The following is an 18455-nucleotide window of genomic DNA, read 5'->3' as shown; positions in this document are numbered from 1 at the left end:
ATTTTAACCTTTCTCTTTCTCACGTCTCCATGCCATAAAATTTGTTGCCCATTGTGATAGATAGATTTTAATTATATTGAGGTCGACATTCTTAAGATTAGCGCTATATAATTGTATTGGAGAAAGAGGGACATAATGCATGCATTTGCGTTCTAGTAACAAAAAAACCCGTTGAATGCATGAACAGAAAAAGGACTCTTATGAAAAAATTCTAAACATGTGTAGCGCTCTACCTCAGAGAGTTTTAGAAGATCCATTCTTTAAAAGCAAGTTCTCAAGGGTGCCTATTATATATTGAAAGGAAGTCAAAAGGTCTCATTGTACTATGTATAGCAAACAATCTATAAGAGGTATATTATTCTAGTCTCATAGAACATATTGACCTCTTTAGAGATGTTAATGCACTTCTTCTATATGGCGATATGACATTTCTCTAAACCACTTCTCGTATTTGAAACACCAAAGGGCCTTTGTTTGTGAGATGATATGTCTTCATCCACTTGCTCCGTGTCTTAGATTGCCATTGAAAACGAATGTTGCACCTTGGGTGGATTGGCGGTTACAAGATGGTACACGTTGTTGGGTCTATCCACTCAAGTGGAGCCCATGACATGGAGTTGGCTGAGAGCTAGCTACCAACTCAGTGTCGAATCGGCTGGGTACTCATTCGGGTTGAGTGTTGAATCGGTTGAGCATCGATTCAGGCTGAGCGCAGATTCGGCTGGACGCCGAATCGACTTAGAGCTAAAGAAAGGAAAAAGTTATATGTTTATTAATATATATATATATATATATATATATATAATGTACGTTTTTTATGTGTCCTTTTTTCTTCTTGTGTGTGTGTGTTTTGTATGTCTATGTGTGAATGTAGATACGAAAAGAGGAGACGTTACTCCAAAAAGGCTGATAAAAAGAAAGTATAGACAGAAAAACGCACAGAGGGAAAAAACTGAGATAAAGACAGAGAAAGCAGAGCGCGTTACAGAGAAAAATTGCACATGAGTGAACAAAACTAAGGCTGAAAAATAGAGATTCGAGAAGAAGAGGTGTGTGAGAAAAACACAACAAAGCTTCTGCAAGAAAACATAAACAAGTGTGAGAGCTCGAGAACAGGGTGATCGAGAGCGAGAACTCGTTGCAAGTGTAAAGACGGAGATCTAGTGAGGTGTTGTCTGGACTACCCAAAAGAGTCACAACAACTCTTCTGTCCACTTGTAATAGGTTTATTTGTTCTATGTTTTTGGTTTTTTTTCTGTTGTTTATACTATCTGGTAGGGTGAATATTGTATCAAAGGCGGTGGCCTTGAAATATATGTGCATATCTCTAAAGTAAGCTCTAGAGGCCGTCAACACCTTTGCATACTCAGAAAATAGTGAATTTGTTTCGGAACCTAAAGTTCCCGTGGTTTTTCCCAATTTTGGGTTTTCCACGTTAAATCTCGGTTTGCTCTCTCATTTTCGTCTTGTGGTTTCATCTATTGTTTATCAAGTGTTAATTGTGTTTGAAATTTTAGTCATCCCGATTCCACTCCATATTCCTAACAAATGGTATTAGAGCGAGGTTCATACCTCTGCAAAGACTTGGAATATGGATGAATCATTAGGCGGGATGATTAAACTGACGAGATCCAACTATCCCATTTGGAAGTCCAAAATGAGGGACATGTTGGTATGTAAGGACATGTGGTTGCCCGTACTACATGGTACGAGCAAACTCGAGAACATAGATACATTAACCTGGGATGCCATGCATCTAAACACATATGCATACATCCGATGTTTCATAGACATGAGTCTAGATAACAATTTCTGTGATGAAACCAAAGCAAACGAGTTATGGAGAAAAATCGAGAGTATGTTTCAGACAAAAAATGCTTTGAATAGGGTCTCCGTGTTTAGGAAACTTGTAAGACTTAGGTATCAAGATGGCTCTAGTATGGCAGAGCATCTTAATACGTTTCAAGGACTTATATGTCAAACTGACTCTCTAGATATACCTCTAGCAAATGAGGTGTTGATCTTGTTATTGTTAGGGGCTCTCCCAGATAGTTAGGAAACCCTTGTTGTGACGCTTGGGAGTGCAATGCAACAAAAGGACCTAACATTGGACATGCTTAAGTTGAATCTTCTACATGAAAAAACACGACGAAAGGAGCATGAGTCCAACTTTGACCATAAAGCCTTAGTCATAGAAAACAACTCCTCTAGAGGAAGAAACCATGCTAGGGGTCCACAAAATCATTGAACTAATTCTAAGGGGAGGTCAAAGTCTAGAAGTAGAAAAGACTTCAAGAAAGATTTTTCATGTCGTTATTGTGGTGGTCCAAACCATTATGAGAGAAAATGTTGGAAGTAAAAGAAAGACCAAAAGAAAGGAACCACCGATAATAAGAGCAATGACCCCACTACAGCCACTTGTGATGGCGACATTGTCATTGCTTGTGATGACGCATGTGTTAGCTTAGCATGCCAACAAACTGATTGGATTATTGACTCGGGAGCCTCGTATCACATTACTCCATACCGAGAGATGTCCTCGTCATATGTTGGTGGTGACTTTGGCAAAGTCAAAATGGCTAACAACGGCATAACAGAGGTTGTTGGCATAGGAAATATAATTCTAACCATGAACACGGGTCGCAAACTAGTATTAAATGATGTTAGGCATGTACCGGACATTCGGCTGAATATTATTTCAGCCGGTAATCTTGATGATGAGGGTTACACAAATTCCTTCGGTGAAGGAAAATGGAAGCTCATCAAAGGCTCGCTAGTATTAGCAAGATGCCTAAAAGACAATTCCCTCTATGTAATGCATGCTATGGTGTCGAGGTGAATGTAGCCGATAAGGAAGTCCCTATTGAATTGTGGCACAAGAGACTGGGCACATGAGTCAAAAAGGATTCGAGGTGCTAGCTAGAAAGAACATCCTACCTGAGATAAGAGGTATGCACTTAGAAACTTGTGTTGTTTGCTTGGCTGGCAAACAACACAGAGTTGCCTTTCAACACCTATCCCCCAAAAGAAAATTTCAGCCATTGGAATTGGTGCACACGAACTTGTGCTATATGAAAGATACAACTCTTGGGGGAGCATTGTACTTTGTCAAGTTTATCGATGACTTCTCGAGGAAGTTGTGGTGCTTTGCATTAAAGACTAAAGATCAAGTGTTTGAAATCTTTAGGAACTTTCATGTAAGTGTGGAAAGAGAAACAGGAAGAAAGTTGAAATGTATCCGTTTCGATAACGGCGGTGAATATTAGGGACAATTTCAGGAATATTGTCCTGACCATGGTATTAGACTAGAGAGAAGTGTCCCGAAAACACCTCAGCACAATGGCGTGGCTGAGAGGATGAATAGGACAATTTGTGAGCGGATAAGATGCATGCTATCCCACTCAAAATTACCAAAATCTTTTTGGGGTGAAGCAATGAGGACTGTCATTGACCTCATAAATCTATCTCTATCAATCCCTTTGGATGGTGATGTACCCAATAGGGTTTGGACAGGTAAGGAGGTGTCATACAAACATTTAAGAGTGTTTGGTTGCAAGGCTTATGTCCACATCCCAAAAGATGAAAGATCCAAGCTTGATGACAAATGCAAACCATGCATATTTTTGGGATACGACCATGAGGAATTCGGCTATAGACTTTATGACCCAGTAGAGAAGAAGGTCATTAGAAGCAGGGATGTGGTATTCCTTGAGGATCAGACCTTACAAGATCCGGAGCCGAATGAAATGCCAGATCTCACCCTTAATTTTTCAGTCACCGAACACCCAATGCCTACCCTAGGCACACAATGTCATGGGGGAGATACCGAGGAGTATGATGATATGGCTGATGATGTAGTCGATGATGATGATGGGCAGAATCATGACCATCATACTCTAGGTGATTTCAACAGGTCCTCCGAAAGAGGAAGAGGTTAGAAGGTCTATGAGACAAAGAAGACCTTCTACTAGATACAACCCACATGAATATGTGATGCTTTCAGATGGAGGAGAGCCAGAAAGCTTTAGAGAAGCTATGGCAAATGATCATGAGGAGTGGCTTGACGCCATGAATGATGAGATGAAGACTTTGCAAGACAATCACACTTATGATATTGTAAAGCTTCTTAAGGGCAAAAGAGCGCTGAAAAACAAATGGGTTTAAAGGCTCAAGACTGAGGAACATTGCTCACAGCCAAGATACAAGGCAAGATTGGTTGTGATGGGGTTCAACTAGAAAAAGGGAATTGATTTCGAGGAGATTTTCTCACTAGTGGTGAAGATGTCCTCGATCAGAGTTGTACTTGGGATTGCAGCCAGTCTCGATCTAGAAATCGAGCAACTCGATGTAAAAAACGCCTTCCTCCATGGCGATTTGGAAGAAGAGATTTACATGGATCAACCCGAAGGGTTTGGAGTCAAAGGTAAGGAAAACCTGGTATGCAAGTTAAAGAAGAGCTTGTACGGCCTAAAACAAGCTCCTAGACTTTGGTACAAAAAGTTTGACTCCTTTATGTTGAACCTGGGTATAATAGAACAAACATAGACCATTGTGTGTTTGTTAAGAAATTCCTAGATGGGGATTTTGTCATTTTGCTCTTGTATGTTGATGATATGTTGATCGTTGGTCAAGACACCAACAAGATTGAGAAGCTGAAAAAGGAACTCAGCAAATCTTTCGCCATGAAAGACTTGGGACCAGCCAAGCAAATCCTTAGGATGAAGATAACCAAGGACAGGGCAAGCAAAAGACTTTGGTTGTCTCAAGAAAAGTACATTGAGAAGATACTTGAGAGATTCAACATGGCTAAGAGTAAGCCGGTCAACACTCCACTCGCGGGCCACTTTAAACTTAGCTCAACTCAATGCCCTACGAGTGATGAAGAGCAAGAAGGAATGAAACAAATATCATATGCCTCTGCAGTCGGTAGTTTAATGTATGATATGGTATGCACGAGGTCGAACATTGCTCACACAATTGGTGTAGTGAGTCGTTTTCTCTCGAACCCTGGAAAAGACCATTGGGAAGTAGTGAAATGGATCCTGCGATATCTGAGGGGTACCTCAAGAGTCTGTCTAAAATTTGGTGAGAACTAAACTATATTAGATGGATATACAAATGTTGATATGGCTAGTCATGTTGACTCTAGAAAGTATACATCTGGTTACCTAATGATCTTTGCAAGGGGAGCGGTCTCTTGGCAATCGAGATTGCAAAAATGCGTGGCATTATCCACAATGGAGGCTGAATATATTGCTGCCACAGAAGCCAATAAGGAATTGCTATGGCTAAAGAAATTCCTACAAGAGTTGGGGCTGATTCAAGAAAGATACATTATGTATTGTGACAGCCAAAGTGTTATACATTTAAGTAAGAATTCTTCCTTTCATTCTAAGTCAAAAGACATAGATGTTAGATACCATTGGATTAGAGATGTGCTTGAAGAAAAGCAAATGCAAATTGAAAAGATTCACATAAATGAGAATGGCTCCGACATGATGACAAAATGTTTGTCAAGGGAGAAGCTTGAAGTTTGCAAACAAAAGACAAACCTAGTTGTGCCCCCACTTGAGATGGAGGGGGAGAATTGTTGGGTCTATCCACTCAAGTGGAGCCCATGACATGGAGTTGGCACTTCTTTAGAGATGTTAATGCACTTCTTCTATATGGCGATATGACATTTCTCTAAACCACTTCTCGTATTTGAAACACCAAAGGGCCTTTGTTTGTGAGATGATATGTCTTCATCCACTTGCTCCGTGTCTTAGAATGCCATTGAAAACAAATGTTGCACCTTGGATGGATAGGCGGTTACAAGATGGTACACATTGTTGGGTCTATCCACTCAAGTGGAACCCATGACATGGAGTTGGTTGAGAGCCAGCTACCAACTCGATGTCGAATTGGTTGGGTACTCATTCGGGCTGAGTGTTGAATCGGTTGGACGCCGAATCGACTTAGAGCTAAAGAAAGGAAAAAGTTATATGTTTATATATATATATATATATATGTACATTTTTTATGTGTCCTTTTTTCTTCTTGTGTGTGTGTGTGTTTTGTATGTCTATGTGTGAATGTAGATACAAAAAGAGGAAACGTTACTCCAAAAAGGTTGATAAAAAGAAGGCATAGACAGAAAAACGCACAGAGGGAAAAAACTGAGAGAAAGACAGAGAAAACAGAGCACATTACAAAGAAAAAATGCACATGAGTGAACAAAACTAAGGTTGAAAAATAGAGATTCGAGAAGAAGAGGTGTGTGAGAAAAACACAACAAATCTTCTGCAAGAAAACATAAACAAGTGTGAGAGCTTGAGAACATGGTGATCGAGAGTGAGAACTCGTTGCAAGTGTAAAGACAGAGATCTTGCGAGGTGTTGTCTAGACTACCCAAAAGAGTCACAACAACTCTTCTGTCCACTTGTAACAGGTTTATTTGTTCTGTGTTTTTGGTTGTTTTTATGTTGTTTATCCTATTTGGTAGGGTGAATATTGTATCCAAGGTGGTAGCCTTGAAATATATGTGCATATCTCTAGAGTAAGGTCTAGAGGTTGTCAACACCTTTGTATACTCAGAAAATAGTGAATTTGTTTCGGAACCTAAGGTTCCCGTGGTTTTTCCCAAATTTGGGTTTTCCCCGTTAAATCTCAGTGTACTCTCTCATTTTTTTCTCGTGGTTTCATCTATTGTTTAACAAGTGTTAATTGTGATTGAAATTTTAGTCATCCCAATTCCGCTCCATATTCCCAACACACGCTTGTTACATGTCACTACAAATATATTGTATCATCATGCAATGACATCACTAAAAGTCACTTGTCAACAATGGTATCGGCATTGGTACCAATGATGGAAGTTTGTCTGCAAGAGAAGAAGACACAAGAGGAAAAGCTAGAATCTAAAACCTTATTAACATTCGTTATGTACAGATAATGTAGGCGAGGGTAGATCACCAATATTTACAAAATATAAGTGAAGGGTATGTCCACTAATGTTAGAAAGGGACTGATGTGATAGGATAGAGAGAATGGCACGTGCATGCACTATTATGATCTTATTAACCAATGCATGGAGAGTGTTTTTAAAAAGCCTACCTATTCAAGGGGCTTGGGAAGATGTATAAAAAGAGGCGTACCTATCCTGACAAGGTGAAGGGACATTACATCAGAAGGTAGACAGACGTCTTGAGACACTAGTGGAGCAAGCTAGGCTTTCGTACAATGATCGTGTTACCACTTCCAAGGTACTAATCATCCTAATATTTATTGGTATGAGTCATTGGTTGTATATTGGCTAAATCTCGATGATACGTAAGGGTGGTCATGAGGATTGGGTTCCTCTATCCAAGCTATTCGCTATTCTTACTATATTTTGATCTATTGATTAGCACAAGATTCTTAACAATACATTAGTGTGAAAAGGGGGAAATTTTACTAATCATCCTATCCAAGCTATTCGCTATTCTTACTATATTTTGATCTATTGATTAGCACGAGATTCTTAACAATACATTAGTGTGAAAAAGGGGAAATTTTACTAATCATCCTAATATTTATTGGTATACCGTATGAGTCATCGGTTGTATATTGGCTGAGTCTCGATGATACGTAAGGCTGGTCATGAGGATTGGGTTCCTCTATCCAAGCTATTCACTATTCTTACTATATTTTGATCTATTGATTAGCATGAGATTCTTAACAATACATTAGTGTGAAAAGGGGGAAATTTTACTCTAAAACACTATAAAGTGATCATGTACCATTTTGTTGTGGTGTATATATGTTAAGGTGAAGTTTTAGCCTAGGTGGAGCACGAAATGCACTAAAAACAACAGACATGTATTCCCCCCTCAATCAGAAAGGAGGGTACCCATTTTACACTTAGCCAGCCATATTTTCGGCCATGACTACAAAACTTTTGAAGCACATAAACACTTTGGACTTAGCTTTCAATGGATAAATCCGAGCACGTTTCGAAAAGTTTTCAATAAAAAATCATGAAGTAAAGGTAATTTCCAAATGGAGGTGCTTGTATAGGACCACAAATGCCACTATGTACAAGCTGTAATTTATGGGCAGCCTGCACTGAACCATCTTTTGAAAAAGAAGTACGTTGCATTTTGCCAAAATACATCCTTCGCAAACATGTTTGGTGGGTGCCTCCAATTCAGGCAAAGAGGACATCATTTCAGATATTTGTAATCAAAGTAAGTTATTATTTTGTCCAATTTGGTTTTGATAATTGTAAATATTAATTTTTATTAGTCGTTCTAAATGTATAAAAAGCGATTATGGCCATGCTCATCATATGTTAGATGGATTTATGATAGACACATTTTAATGATACAATTATTTAATGATAACATATCCTTACCCTAATCGTTTTGTTAGTGTTTCTTACTATAATGCTTAGTGTTTGAAGTATTATCACCGATACTAATTACACTTAGTGCTTGTTGAGTTGTTAGAGAGTCAGAGTACTAAGGAGAAGTGGAAGTTCCCAAAATGAAGGATAATTTGAAGGAGTTCACAGGAAATAAGGTTATAGTGGAGGCTTCCACAAGATGCGAGGAAACATGAGCCAACATTGCCTTATTATCCAGAGGAATGTTGAAATCCTCTCGCATGCACTATTTGCATGTTGTGGAATTGCTCAGGAGATGCACTATAACTACACGTAGAGTCTCAAGAGTCAATTGAATCCCCAATAAAAATGCAAACAAAAGGCAAACACCATTAGCCATCTAGAATGTAGAATGCATACTCTATTGTTAGGGCTTTACACTATCTAAGTCAATGTTAAAACATGCAAAAAATCATTGACACGGTTTCACATCATAATCTTTAGCTTTTGGAGTTCATTTTCCTCAAGTAAATGAATATCTGGTGTGGAATATCAAATGCTAAAATCTTGAAAAACAATGGATTACAAAGTAGCTTAATATAATTAACCCCTCACTAAAAGAGGGCTTCACAATTGTGGCATGTGTAGACCATATTTGCATCAACATATGAACATACATGGTTAACCATGATTGCTGCATTTGCCCAAAAAAGAAACACTACCATGTCGGTCCACCCATTCCAATTTCAAATGCCACTCCCCAATCTATACCTCTTAACCATTCTTCTCATATTTCAATACTTATTTGTTATTGGTAGGAATTAGATGCAGTCAAAGAATATAGAATGAAGGGCATTGCACATGACAATGTGTACAATGCATAGGGGCAAAAGTAGAATGAGAAGAAAAGAAATAAAAAGAGCAGATATCAATATAGCCATTGGGATGATACTGCTACACTGGATTCTATGATAAGGAATGATGTGCATGAACGCGGGCAATTGAAAAACATTTGCATTTGATAGATGGTAACCATCTCTTTAATATATATGTTCAGGTTTTCTAACGTTACAACTTTGTGGGCAGCAGCAATCAGAATGCTACATCTTGCAAGATACAAAGGATACCAATATGGCAACCAGTACATCAATTCTGTTTCTTGTGATAGTTTCAGTTCCACAATGTGCATGGTAGAAACAACTATCATTTCTCAAGGCATGTGTACTACAACATTAGCCTATGCTTGTTGCTGTATTGTGCTTTGAAGTTACTCTTTTATCCCCTTGGAATGCAAGTAGCCTTCCAAACAGCACAACATAGTCATCAGGGTGTAAGGATTCAGATTTTTGCGGCTTATAACATTTAGAGATTAGCAGATACTAGACATGATTGCATAACCAGATGAATATGATGAATCACATGAAATGAGATAGTTATAGCACTTCTGGGCTAGCACTCGATTACCATGTGCTTTGCAGTGATCTAGTAGTGATGTCCACCCAGTAAGATTAACTTGAAAAGGTATACTCTCAAGTAAGCTCATCGCTTCGTTTAAACATCCCACACGACCAAGAATGTCAACCAAACAGTTGTAATGACCCACGGTGGGATTTATATCATCATGCCTCATTGTGTTGAAATGTGAAAATCCTTCTTCCACACAACCTCCATGGCCGCATGCAGAAAGCAATCCAATATATGTTGCATCATCCATTTTACACTGAATATATCTCATTTTGTTAAACCAATGTAATGCTTGATTATAATCACTATTTTGAGCACATCCAGCAATCATAGCATTCCAAGTGATCGTATCATCACCACAAATACCCTGCAAGAGACTTTGAGCATCTTCATACCTACCACATTTCACATACATGTCTATAAGCGAGCTCCAAAGATAAAGGTCTACTTGAAAACCACTCTGGATAACTTGGTCATGCACTATCTTCCCTTGATCTAGGGCCAACATACTCGAACTCGCTTTCAAAACACTGGCATATGTAAACTTATCTGGATCCATGCCTCTATCTTGCATTCTCTGAAATAGCTTGAAAGCTTCTTGTCCCATGCTATGATGCGCATAACCAGAAATCATTGCATTCCACGTGACAAGATTATAACTCAATAACATGTCGAAGACTCTACGTGCATCGTCTATACCTCCAACTTTCGTATAAACATCAATAAGTGTGTTTATAACCATGATATCCAAATCCAATTCACATTCACAAATTCGGAAGTGAATTAGATTGATGGCCAGGTGTTCTCCATTGATTGAACTAGCTTTCAGCAGGCTGAGAAACGTTATATGGTCAGGTTTTATACCTAATTCTTCCATTTGCTGATATACACTGAATGCTTCATGACTTTGTCCATTGTCAGCGTAACCCGAAATTAGTGCATTCCATGCTTCATTGTTCAACTCCATTCCCTCCTCTTTCATTTTATGAAAAAGCACATCAGCTTCATAAACATTACCATTGTGTGCATATCCTGCAATCAACGCACTCCATGACACGGTGTTTCGATCATCTAAAGTACGAATTACTTCGTAAGCATCAGTAAGACTTCCAAATTTAGCATACAAATCAATTAGGGTATTTCCAACAATGATATCCTTCTGAATGCCCAGCTCAATTATGTAAGTATGAACCTCCCTCACCAATTTTAGATTCGTACATGCTTTAAGAAGGCAGACAAATGTGACACTGTCTGGCTGTAACTGCATTTGCTCAAAAAGCTGAAATATCACATGTGACCTGCCATGCTGGACACAGCAAGCAATCACTGTATTCCATGTTACAATGTTTGGGGCAATGCCCTCATATTGCATTTGATGAAATAAGTCCATAGCTACATGTTCATGCCCATTGATTGAATACCCTGAAATGAGTGTACTCCACGAAACCACATCTCGAGTTATTTGACGATTAAAGATTCTTTGTGCATCTACAACGCTTCCACATTTTATATACAAATCCATTAGGGCATTTGCTATAATATCGGACTCAAAACTTGCTTCTAGAATGTGAGCATGTACCAATTTCCCTTGTTTCAAACTTAATGAACTTATGCATGCTTGAAGAGCTGCAACAAACGCAAACCCATCTGGTTTCACATCTGATTCCAGCATTTTAATATATAAATCAAACCCCACTTCACCTTGGCCAAGCTTGCTATGAGCAGATATTATGGCAGTCCATGCAAATACATTTGGTTTACATACATTACAGAAGACATGGTATGCTTCAGTTAAAGTACCAAAAAACGTGAATAACCGAATTAGGTGACTCCCCAGAAATACATCTGTTGCAAATCCACTCTTGATGATAAGTCTATACAAATCCTTGGCAATTTGCAAGTTCCCTTTAGTGCTGCATTCCTGGAGAAGTCTATAAAAGATAGAAGAGGAAACACGATAGCCTCCTTCGTCCAGGAGGTTAAGACTATGAATTGCCTTATCAAGTTGGCCTTCCTCACAAAATTTCTTCACAGCCCACAAAATGCTATATATATCATTTTCCCTGCAGACGAAACATAATGTTTGTATGCTTAATCGAAATTAGTTTGCATAATCAATAAAGTATCTATAGCATAAAGAAAATTTAAAAACCTGACATTTTCTTTATTTGACTTTGCCTCTTGAAACTAGATGAATGTGCATTAGTTTGACATAATTGTACTCCTACCCATGGAGGGTCATGCCAAGGATCATACCGCAAAACTTGTTTCGTTTGTTTATGCACAAAATCAGGGAGGCCAGGTTTAACCTGCTATTCAATAAAAGATCATGGAATGCTAATCAATTAGTGTAATATTCTACTTAGAAGGTGTAGAAATGGACTTCCTTCCTTCAAAGCATCTGGAGTTGAAATTTACAAATAAGACATAAAAGGTGATGCAGTAACTAATTTTCAGAATATAAAATCACTATAAAGAAGAACGAAATGATACCTAAAGTAAAAAAGAAAGAATGTGTGTCAAAGTTAGAGATAGTATCAGTTGGAATTATATTCATTGCACAATGTGCAAAACAAGATGTACCCAGAAGGCACTTAAAAATGGCAGCCATGAGATTGGCAAAGGTTTACTCCTATTACATTTTAACATCAGCACAGTTTCTTAAACATTAATTGCCTAATGACAGTATAAGCTGGAAGATTATCATAAATGCAGTAAGTCCAGAACTAAAGTGCGAAGTTATGTGATAATAGACACATTCAAATTCTTCCCTTCATTTTTCTTCAGGACAATGGAAGCCTTTAGTGAGCTAACATTGGATATTGTTCTGCTATTTTTTATCTCACTATGTGAGTGTTTGAGCTCATATCCAGGCAACCATTTTTTAAACAGGCATTTCTTAAGTATAATGTCACACAGTGTCCTTTCTATACAAAAATCCTTTCTTGAGTGTAAATTATATATACAAAAATCCTGCAGTACAAAGCATCATATATTGCATAGTTTGCTGATCCTATAGTTGCTAGGGCTCTTAACTATGCTCTGTCCAGCTAGATGGGAAGTCTTCCTACATAGGTATATTGAAGATATGCGGAGACAAAAACCTCACCAACTAAAATATTTTGATCTTATGCCTTTCCATGAAAGTTTTGGAACTTCTTCGGTCTTATATTATATTTGATTCTCCAGATGGATGTCGAAGACATGTAGTGTAGACGAAGTGGTGATCTGTAGCACTTTTCAACGGGAGAAGAAAAGGTGGCATACACACAATCTTACACATACATAGGAGTCATTATCACAATGCCTCAGTTCTCCTATAGGAGGCCAACTGAACTTGATTTTCTCAAGAAAATGTACAAATTTATGGTTGTTCAATACACTTCTAACATCAACTCTTCTGCAAGGGGTGTAAGCTTGGAGATAAAGCCATCATAGGGCACAAAACTAGAGATATTTGGAGATGCCTTTAGTTTCAATGATTACCTGCAAGGTATGGATCATAGAATTGGCGAGCCACAAAATACTCCAGGCTGAGATGGGAACATTAATAGTTACTTAGACATATTTCCATAGGTTACTTGTATCCAATGGATTTGGAAGCTCACAAAGCAAAGGTATTCAATATGTATGTGTTAATCTGTATGCACATATTTCATTTTTGGCCAACTGAAATACAGGAATGGTTCCAATCACATGACATAAATATGAAATTCCTGTGTGCTAATATAGGATTGCCCACACTTCGACATGACAAAAGTTATAGAGTGAACTGAACGGATTGTTAAACTTGATAATAAAAGAATGTGGATCAGCCTCACAATGCCACTTGGTAGGAAGATGGCCGGCTATGAGGAATTATTTTTACACTTGTGGTATGACGGATTTATCATCAAGCCTTCTAATATGGATACGCATCTCTCTCATGCATTCCATAGCTCAGGACATCATGGCACCACAAATTGAGGCAAGCAGATATGTATGCAAAGCTACCGAAGAAAAGATCTGCCAATTGTGCCATGGATATATATGTGGAAACAACGGAGCATCATGTTTGCCATTGTTTTATTTTTTATGAAGAAAATATCACTACCTCTTTGCAAAGGTTTAGCCCACCCTGCAAGGCAATGGAATATGAAGACCAACAATGCTTTGGGACAGCTTTTGTTAGAAATCAAGAGACATTGACAAAAGCTGTAGGACAGCATTACAGCCACAAAACCACATCTACAAAGAACCCTCCCAACCTTCTTCGGCACCCATTACCCCTGCCTTCCATGCTACATGTCAATCATGGGCAACTCAAGTAGGATCTCAACGACAATATTCAAAAAGGTTAACATGAATCAGGCAATAACAATTTGTGGTGCATGTAGGTCAGCTCCATCTAGACACAGCCTCACCACCCTTGTTATTGACAATGCCATTATCCTTCAACGCCAAATGTAATGCTATGCTTCGTGGGCATCTTCCTCTTGAATGGCCCTGTTTGAGATATTTCTAATCCATAAGTTTCAGACCATCTAAGTTCAGAACATGGCATGATTAGCAAATTAAAATATCTGGTGCCTTAGGCTGTTCTACTTATCTTTATTCCAGTTTCGGTTTTGTTTATCTTTATTTCAGTTTGTTCTACAGTACGGGATAAATGACGACAATTTACTTTAAACTTTGACACATATTATTATGCATTTACTTCTACATAGAAATTTTTACCATAACAAAAAGAACCAAAATAAATATAATATGAGAAAGCACAAAAGGTAACACAGATAATGCAAATGTATAAGCACATTTGCTTCTTCTAAATATAGTAGGATTTACCTTGTTAAATCTATTGTCCCACCAAGATGATGGATTTGAAAAGAAAAACTTCCATAAACCTTGATTTTCAAACATCATCCCTGTAGTACCTGCAAGATTGGGCGAGAAATTATTGTGACTTGTCTTCTTGGGAATTCGCTGTATTAAAAGATAGTTATTGATGTTTTAATAGTTAATAATTCACAAACCTTAATTTCCAACATCTTATTTCAATTACCGACAAGCCAAAGGACCAGGATAAGTCAGAAAATTAAGATGAAACCCTTGTGGACTAATCTAGCACAATCAGTTAGCTAAAGTTTTACTCTATAAGAAATACTAGCTAGCAATCATTAAATTATACATGCATTAATCAATCATGTTCCACAGTGGAGAATGGTTCCATTTGAGCACTCGGTTATTAAATTCCATATCCAACTGGAAATTAAACTGGAGATTCTCTAAGATTATGTGCACAAACTCAGGATAATTCTGGCCATTCTAACTCTTTAACTCACATAATAATAAACTTCTCGAGGAATGGGTCATATCATGCAATATTAGTTCATTTCTGCTAGTTTCTATATCAATAAAATGAGCATTAAGATGGGTGAATTGCAATCATGCTCATAAGTTATAAGCAGTGAGCATTTTATCAAGTAGTCTTTCTGTTATATTTTTAAATATGTAAAAATTGTTAATGCTAATCTCTTGTCCAATTATGTATAATATGAATTTAAACGAAATATTTTAAGTTGAATTCCCTACCTTTCCAGAGTATCCATCCCTAAACTCTAGGAAGCATGATTAAACTTCACTTTAAAAAACTTCTCAGCTTTCCTATATGTCTAGAGTTCTCAATTTACCACAAACAGGCATTATATATATCATGGGAAATTACGTTCCCTTTATATGAAAATGATCTTATAATAGGTTTTTATTTAAAATGAAAAACTTGTATTACCACATGCAAAAAATATAGTATGCAAATACTTTGCCTGTCTTTGGTTTTGTACAAAGTTCTGTGGTTATGCATAAAAGTAGTAAATTTAGCTCTTGGGATGACAAAAGAAAGTATGAGAAGCTAAGGAAAAAGGTTTTAATTCCATTCTAAAGACCCTTTCCGATGTATAAAGAACAGAGCCATGCAACCCTGACAAATCCCAGATCAAGCTTAGAATGTCCCTAAGTTTTCCAGCTTAAAATTTGGGTAGTTTCGTTACGATTATTTTTCTCGAAATATCTGGATAATGTGAGAATTGTCCTTAATTCTAAAGGTTTAAATTTAGATTTTGTGCACATTGTGGTTGACTGACGCAAAAAGTCAAGACATGAAGCACATACTAAGATCAGACTCAATCGAACCTTGAAATTATTAAACATGCCACCAGTTAACTGAAGATCCACTTTGGTTAGATAGCCATAAATTCCTACTAGTTTAAATATTTTAACAAGCATCACAAGACAAGTTACACTTCTCACAATCATTTCTGATGATCTTTCTAAGAAAGCCCAGACCTATCGACAATGTTTCTGTTGTTGAGAATATCTGTATTGCCTTTCCAAGAAAGAGATTCATTCATGACAATTCTATTACGCCTTTCTTTCTTTAATGTGCTAGTTCAACTATTTCTCTATTCCTTGAAACCATATAAAATATTTTTCTTAGGGAAAACGGCATATAATAAACTGCTAACTATCCATTCAGATTTAGTGGAAATTAGTAAAATTCAAGTTTCCATATTCAAATTTAAAACTTCATGATTTGAATATGCAAAATTTCATGCGAGAAAGTTGTTTTGGGATTCAAAGTTAAGGCCTAAATTTTGTATTCACTAAAAATGAGGGAAATACATTCCAAAATAGCAGATATCATAGCAAAATATGAGTTCTTGACATCCTGACATAGAAAGGATCCGATAAACGTATTAATACGTGATTATCCATAAAATTAATGATTAATAATTAAAAACTTACAAAAACAAGGTTCATATTTGACCGCCGCATAATAAATCTAGAAAAAAAACAGAGAGAAAAATCAAAGAAAAATAGAATAAGGAAACCATGATTCCCATAAGTAAGCTCTGCAAGAATCAATCTTGTGCAATAGCAGATGCAAATAACCACACTAACCATGAAAAGGCGAGAATTCGAAATGATATAGTACTAACCAAGAAGGCGTGTCTCCATTAATCTTCCGATGCATATTAGTTCCTGTCTGTCTGTCAATCTGCCTCCATCTCACGCGCACACACACTGGGAAGTGGTATGTAGAGCAACTCCTTGGCATTTCAGGAAACTCCAAAATCTCTCTCTCTCTCCGGTAAAGAAGCACACAATTATATTAATTGTATGTAAAATCCACTTCTTACAACACTTCATAGTCTCTCTATCCTATGTAATCCTCTCCCTAGAGGGGGATGTCCTATAAAGCTAAAACCATTAGAAAACCTCATTATTATGCAATTGAGGAAATCATGCTCTTCGTTTCGCATAGGCTTTCATCAAACATGAAAAGCATTTCACATATTCCAATTGTGTTAGCACTCCCCAATATTGTAAAGATCGGGACAATATCTCCATCTCGTCATTTGGACCATTTTGAACATACTCAGAATTAACAAACCCATTGTCGAGGGCTCAAGTATGTAACAAACGTGGTTAAAACTTGCCAAATGTCTCATAAGTACTTCCCAATGATACGCGCTATCGGACCTTTAATGAACCTGTGTGTACTGTCTTCCAACAACGGAATGGTGCAAAAGAAGCCGGTACCTGACCCTAGTCCTCATCTCCTTAGGGTTGAACCTAATGGAAGCCCACCAATCATGACTCTTCGTATGAATACCTTTGCACGAAACAGCAAATGGGAATGCTAACCACATTGCAATATTTGCCACCACCTTGCATTCTACTTACATAAATTTCATGCCTTTTCTACTTTAAGGTGATAGCCAAGATAATGATGTCATTGCATGATGATACGACAAAATATTTGCAATGACCTGTAACAAGCGTGTACCATCTTGTAACCGTCAAGCCACCCAAGGTGTGTCAAACCCTAAACCCTAAGACAAATGATAGAGAGTGTCAATCACTCTCAAGCTATTCTTTGGGTGAACAACGTCTTCAAATGAACAATCTTCATGACCTCAGTCTTATACTTGACAGACTCAATGAAGAGACTATTCGCAAAAGACACTCAATTGTGCCATTAAAATGTTTTAATGATTTGATTAAATATAGATTAAGCCATGAAATCAACAGTCAACAACTTGGAGCTTAAATGGAGATTTTTGGCAATTAAGGTTTTTTCAGAATGAGCTAATTCTAGTACTTCTATAATCAACTCAAGGTTCATTCCTATATATCATGCAATAGTTGGTTGATAGGCAGGTAAGTAGTAAGTACACAACTTTCCACACATTGGTTACAAACCATTGCTCCCTTATTAAGGAAAATATTGAGAGAATCTACTTAATTGCCTTTTTTTTTGCCCCACTCGTAGATGAATATAGAGGAAATATTATTAAAATATATTCTTGAGAGTGGAACCATGAACCCAAGGGGGCACAAGCCCCACAAATACCCCACCCCACCACAACTACTATGGTAGGGATTAGCATCCACATTTAGGTCAAAATGCACCAATAACTTCTCTTCATATAGGGGTCATTCAAAAATGCAACACAACATGCTTTGTTAGAAAATTAGTTATCAAAGATGATCATTGAATATATTCTAACAAGAAGTTCCTCAAGTACGTGGTTGAGGTACAAGACATGGGTGTACTATGAGTACTAATCTTGGCGGTGGATGCTTGTAATGAGTTAGAAAAGAAATA

The 18455-nt window shown here is 37.5% G+C and overlaps 1 protein-coding gene across 2 annotated transcripts; it reads right to left on the bottom strand.

The window, feature by feature from the left end:
- Nucleotides 1–9170: 9170 nt before the first annotated feature.
- On the bottom strand, nt 9171–16915 carry LOC147868640 (pentatricopeptide repeat-containing protein At4g39530-like). 2 transcript variants are annotated; one of them, XM_087321802.1, is made up of 4 exons: nt 16783–16915; nt 14633–14721; nt 11966–12117; nt 9171–11871 (listed from the first exon to the last, which is right to left on the bottom strand). In XM_087321802.1, the coding sequence occupies exons 1-4, from the start codon at nt 16799–16801 to the stop codon at nt 9714–9716; spliced, it is 2418 nt and encodes an 805-aa protein (XP_087177928.1). In that variant the 5' UTR covers nt 16802–16915; the 3' UTR covers nt 9171–9713. The 2 variants fall into 2 exon arrangements, with proteins under 2 accessions (XP_087177928.1, XP_087177934.1); XM_087321808.1 differs by lacking the exon at nt 16783–16915 and having other exon boundaries at nt 12037–12117.
- Between the last annotated feature and the right edge of the window lie 1540 nt (nt 16916–18455).

Source organism: Azolla caroliniana, unplaced genomic scaffold (genome assembly GCF_043228905.1).
Source record: "Azolla caroliniana isolate FFs.n. ecotype wild unplaced genomic scaffold, voAzoCaro1.0.p SCAF_1, whole genome shotgun sequence".
Taxonomy (NCBI): domain Eukaryota; kingdom Viridiplantae; phylum Streptophyta; class Polypodiopsida; order Salviniales; family Salviniaceae; genus Azolla; species Azolla caroliniana.
This window is presented reverse-complemented; position numbering and strand designations above follow the sequence as displayed.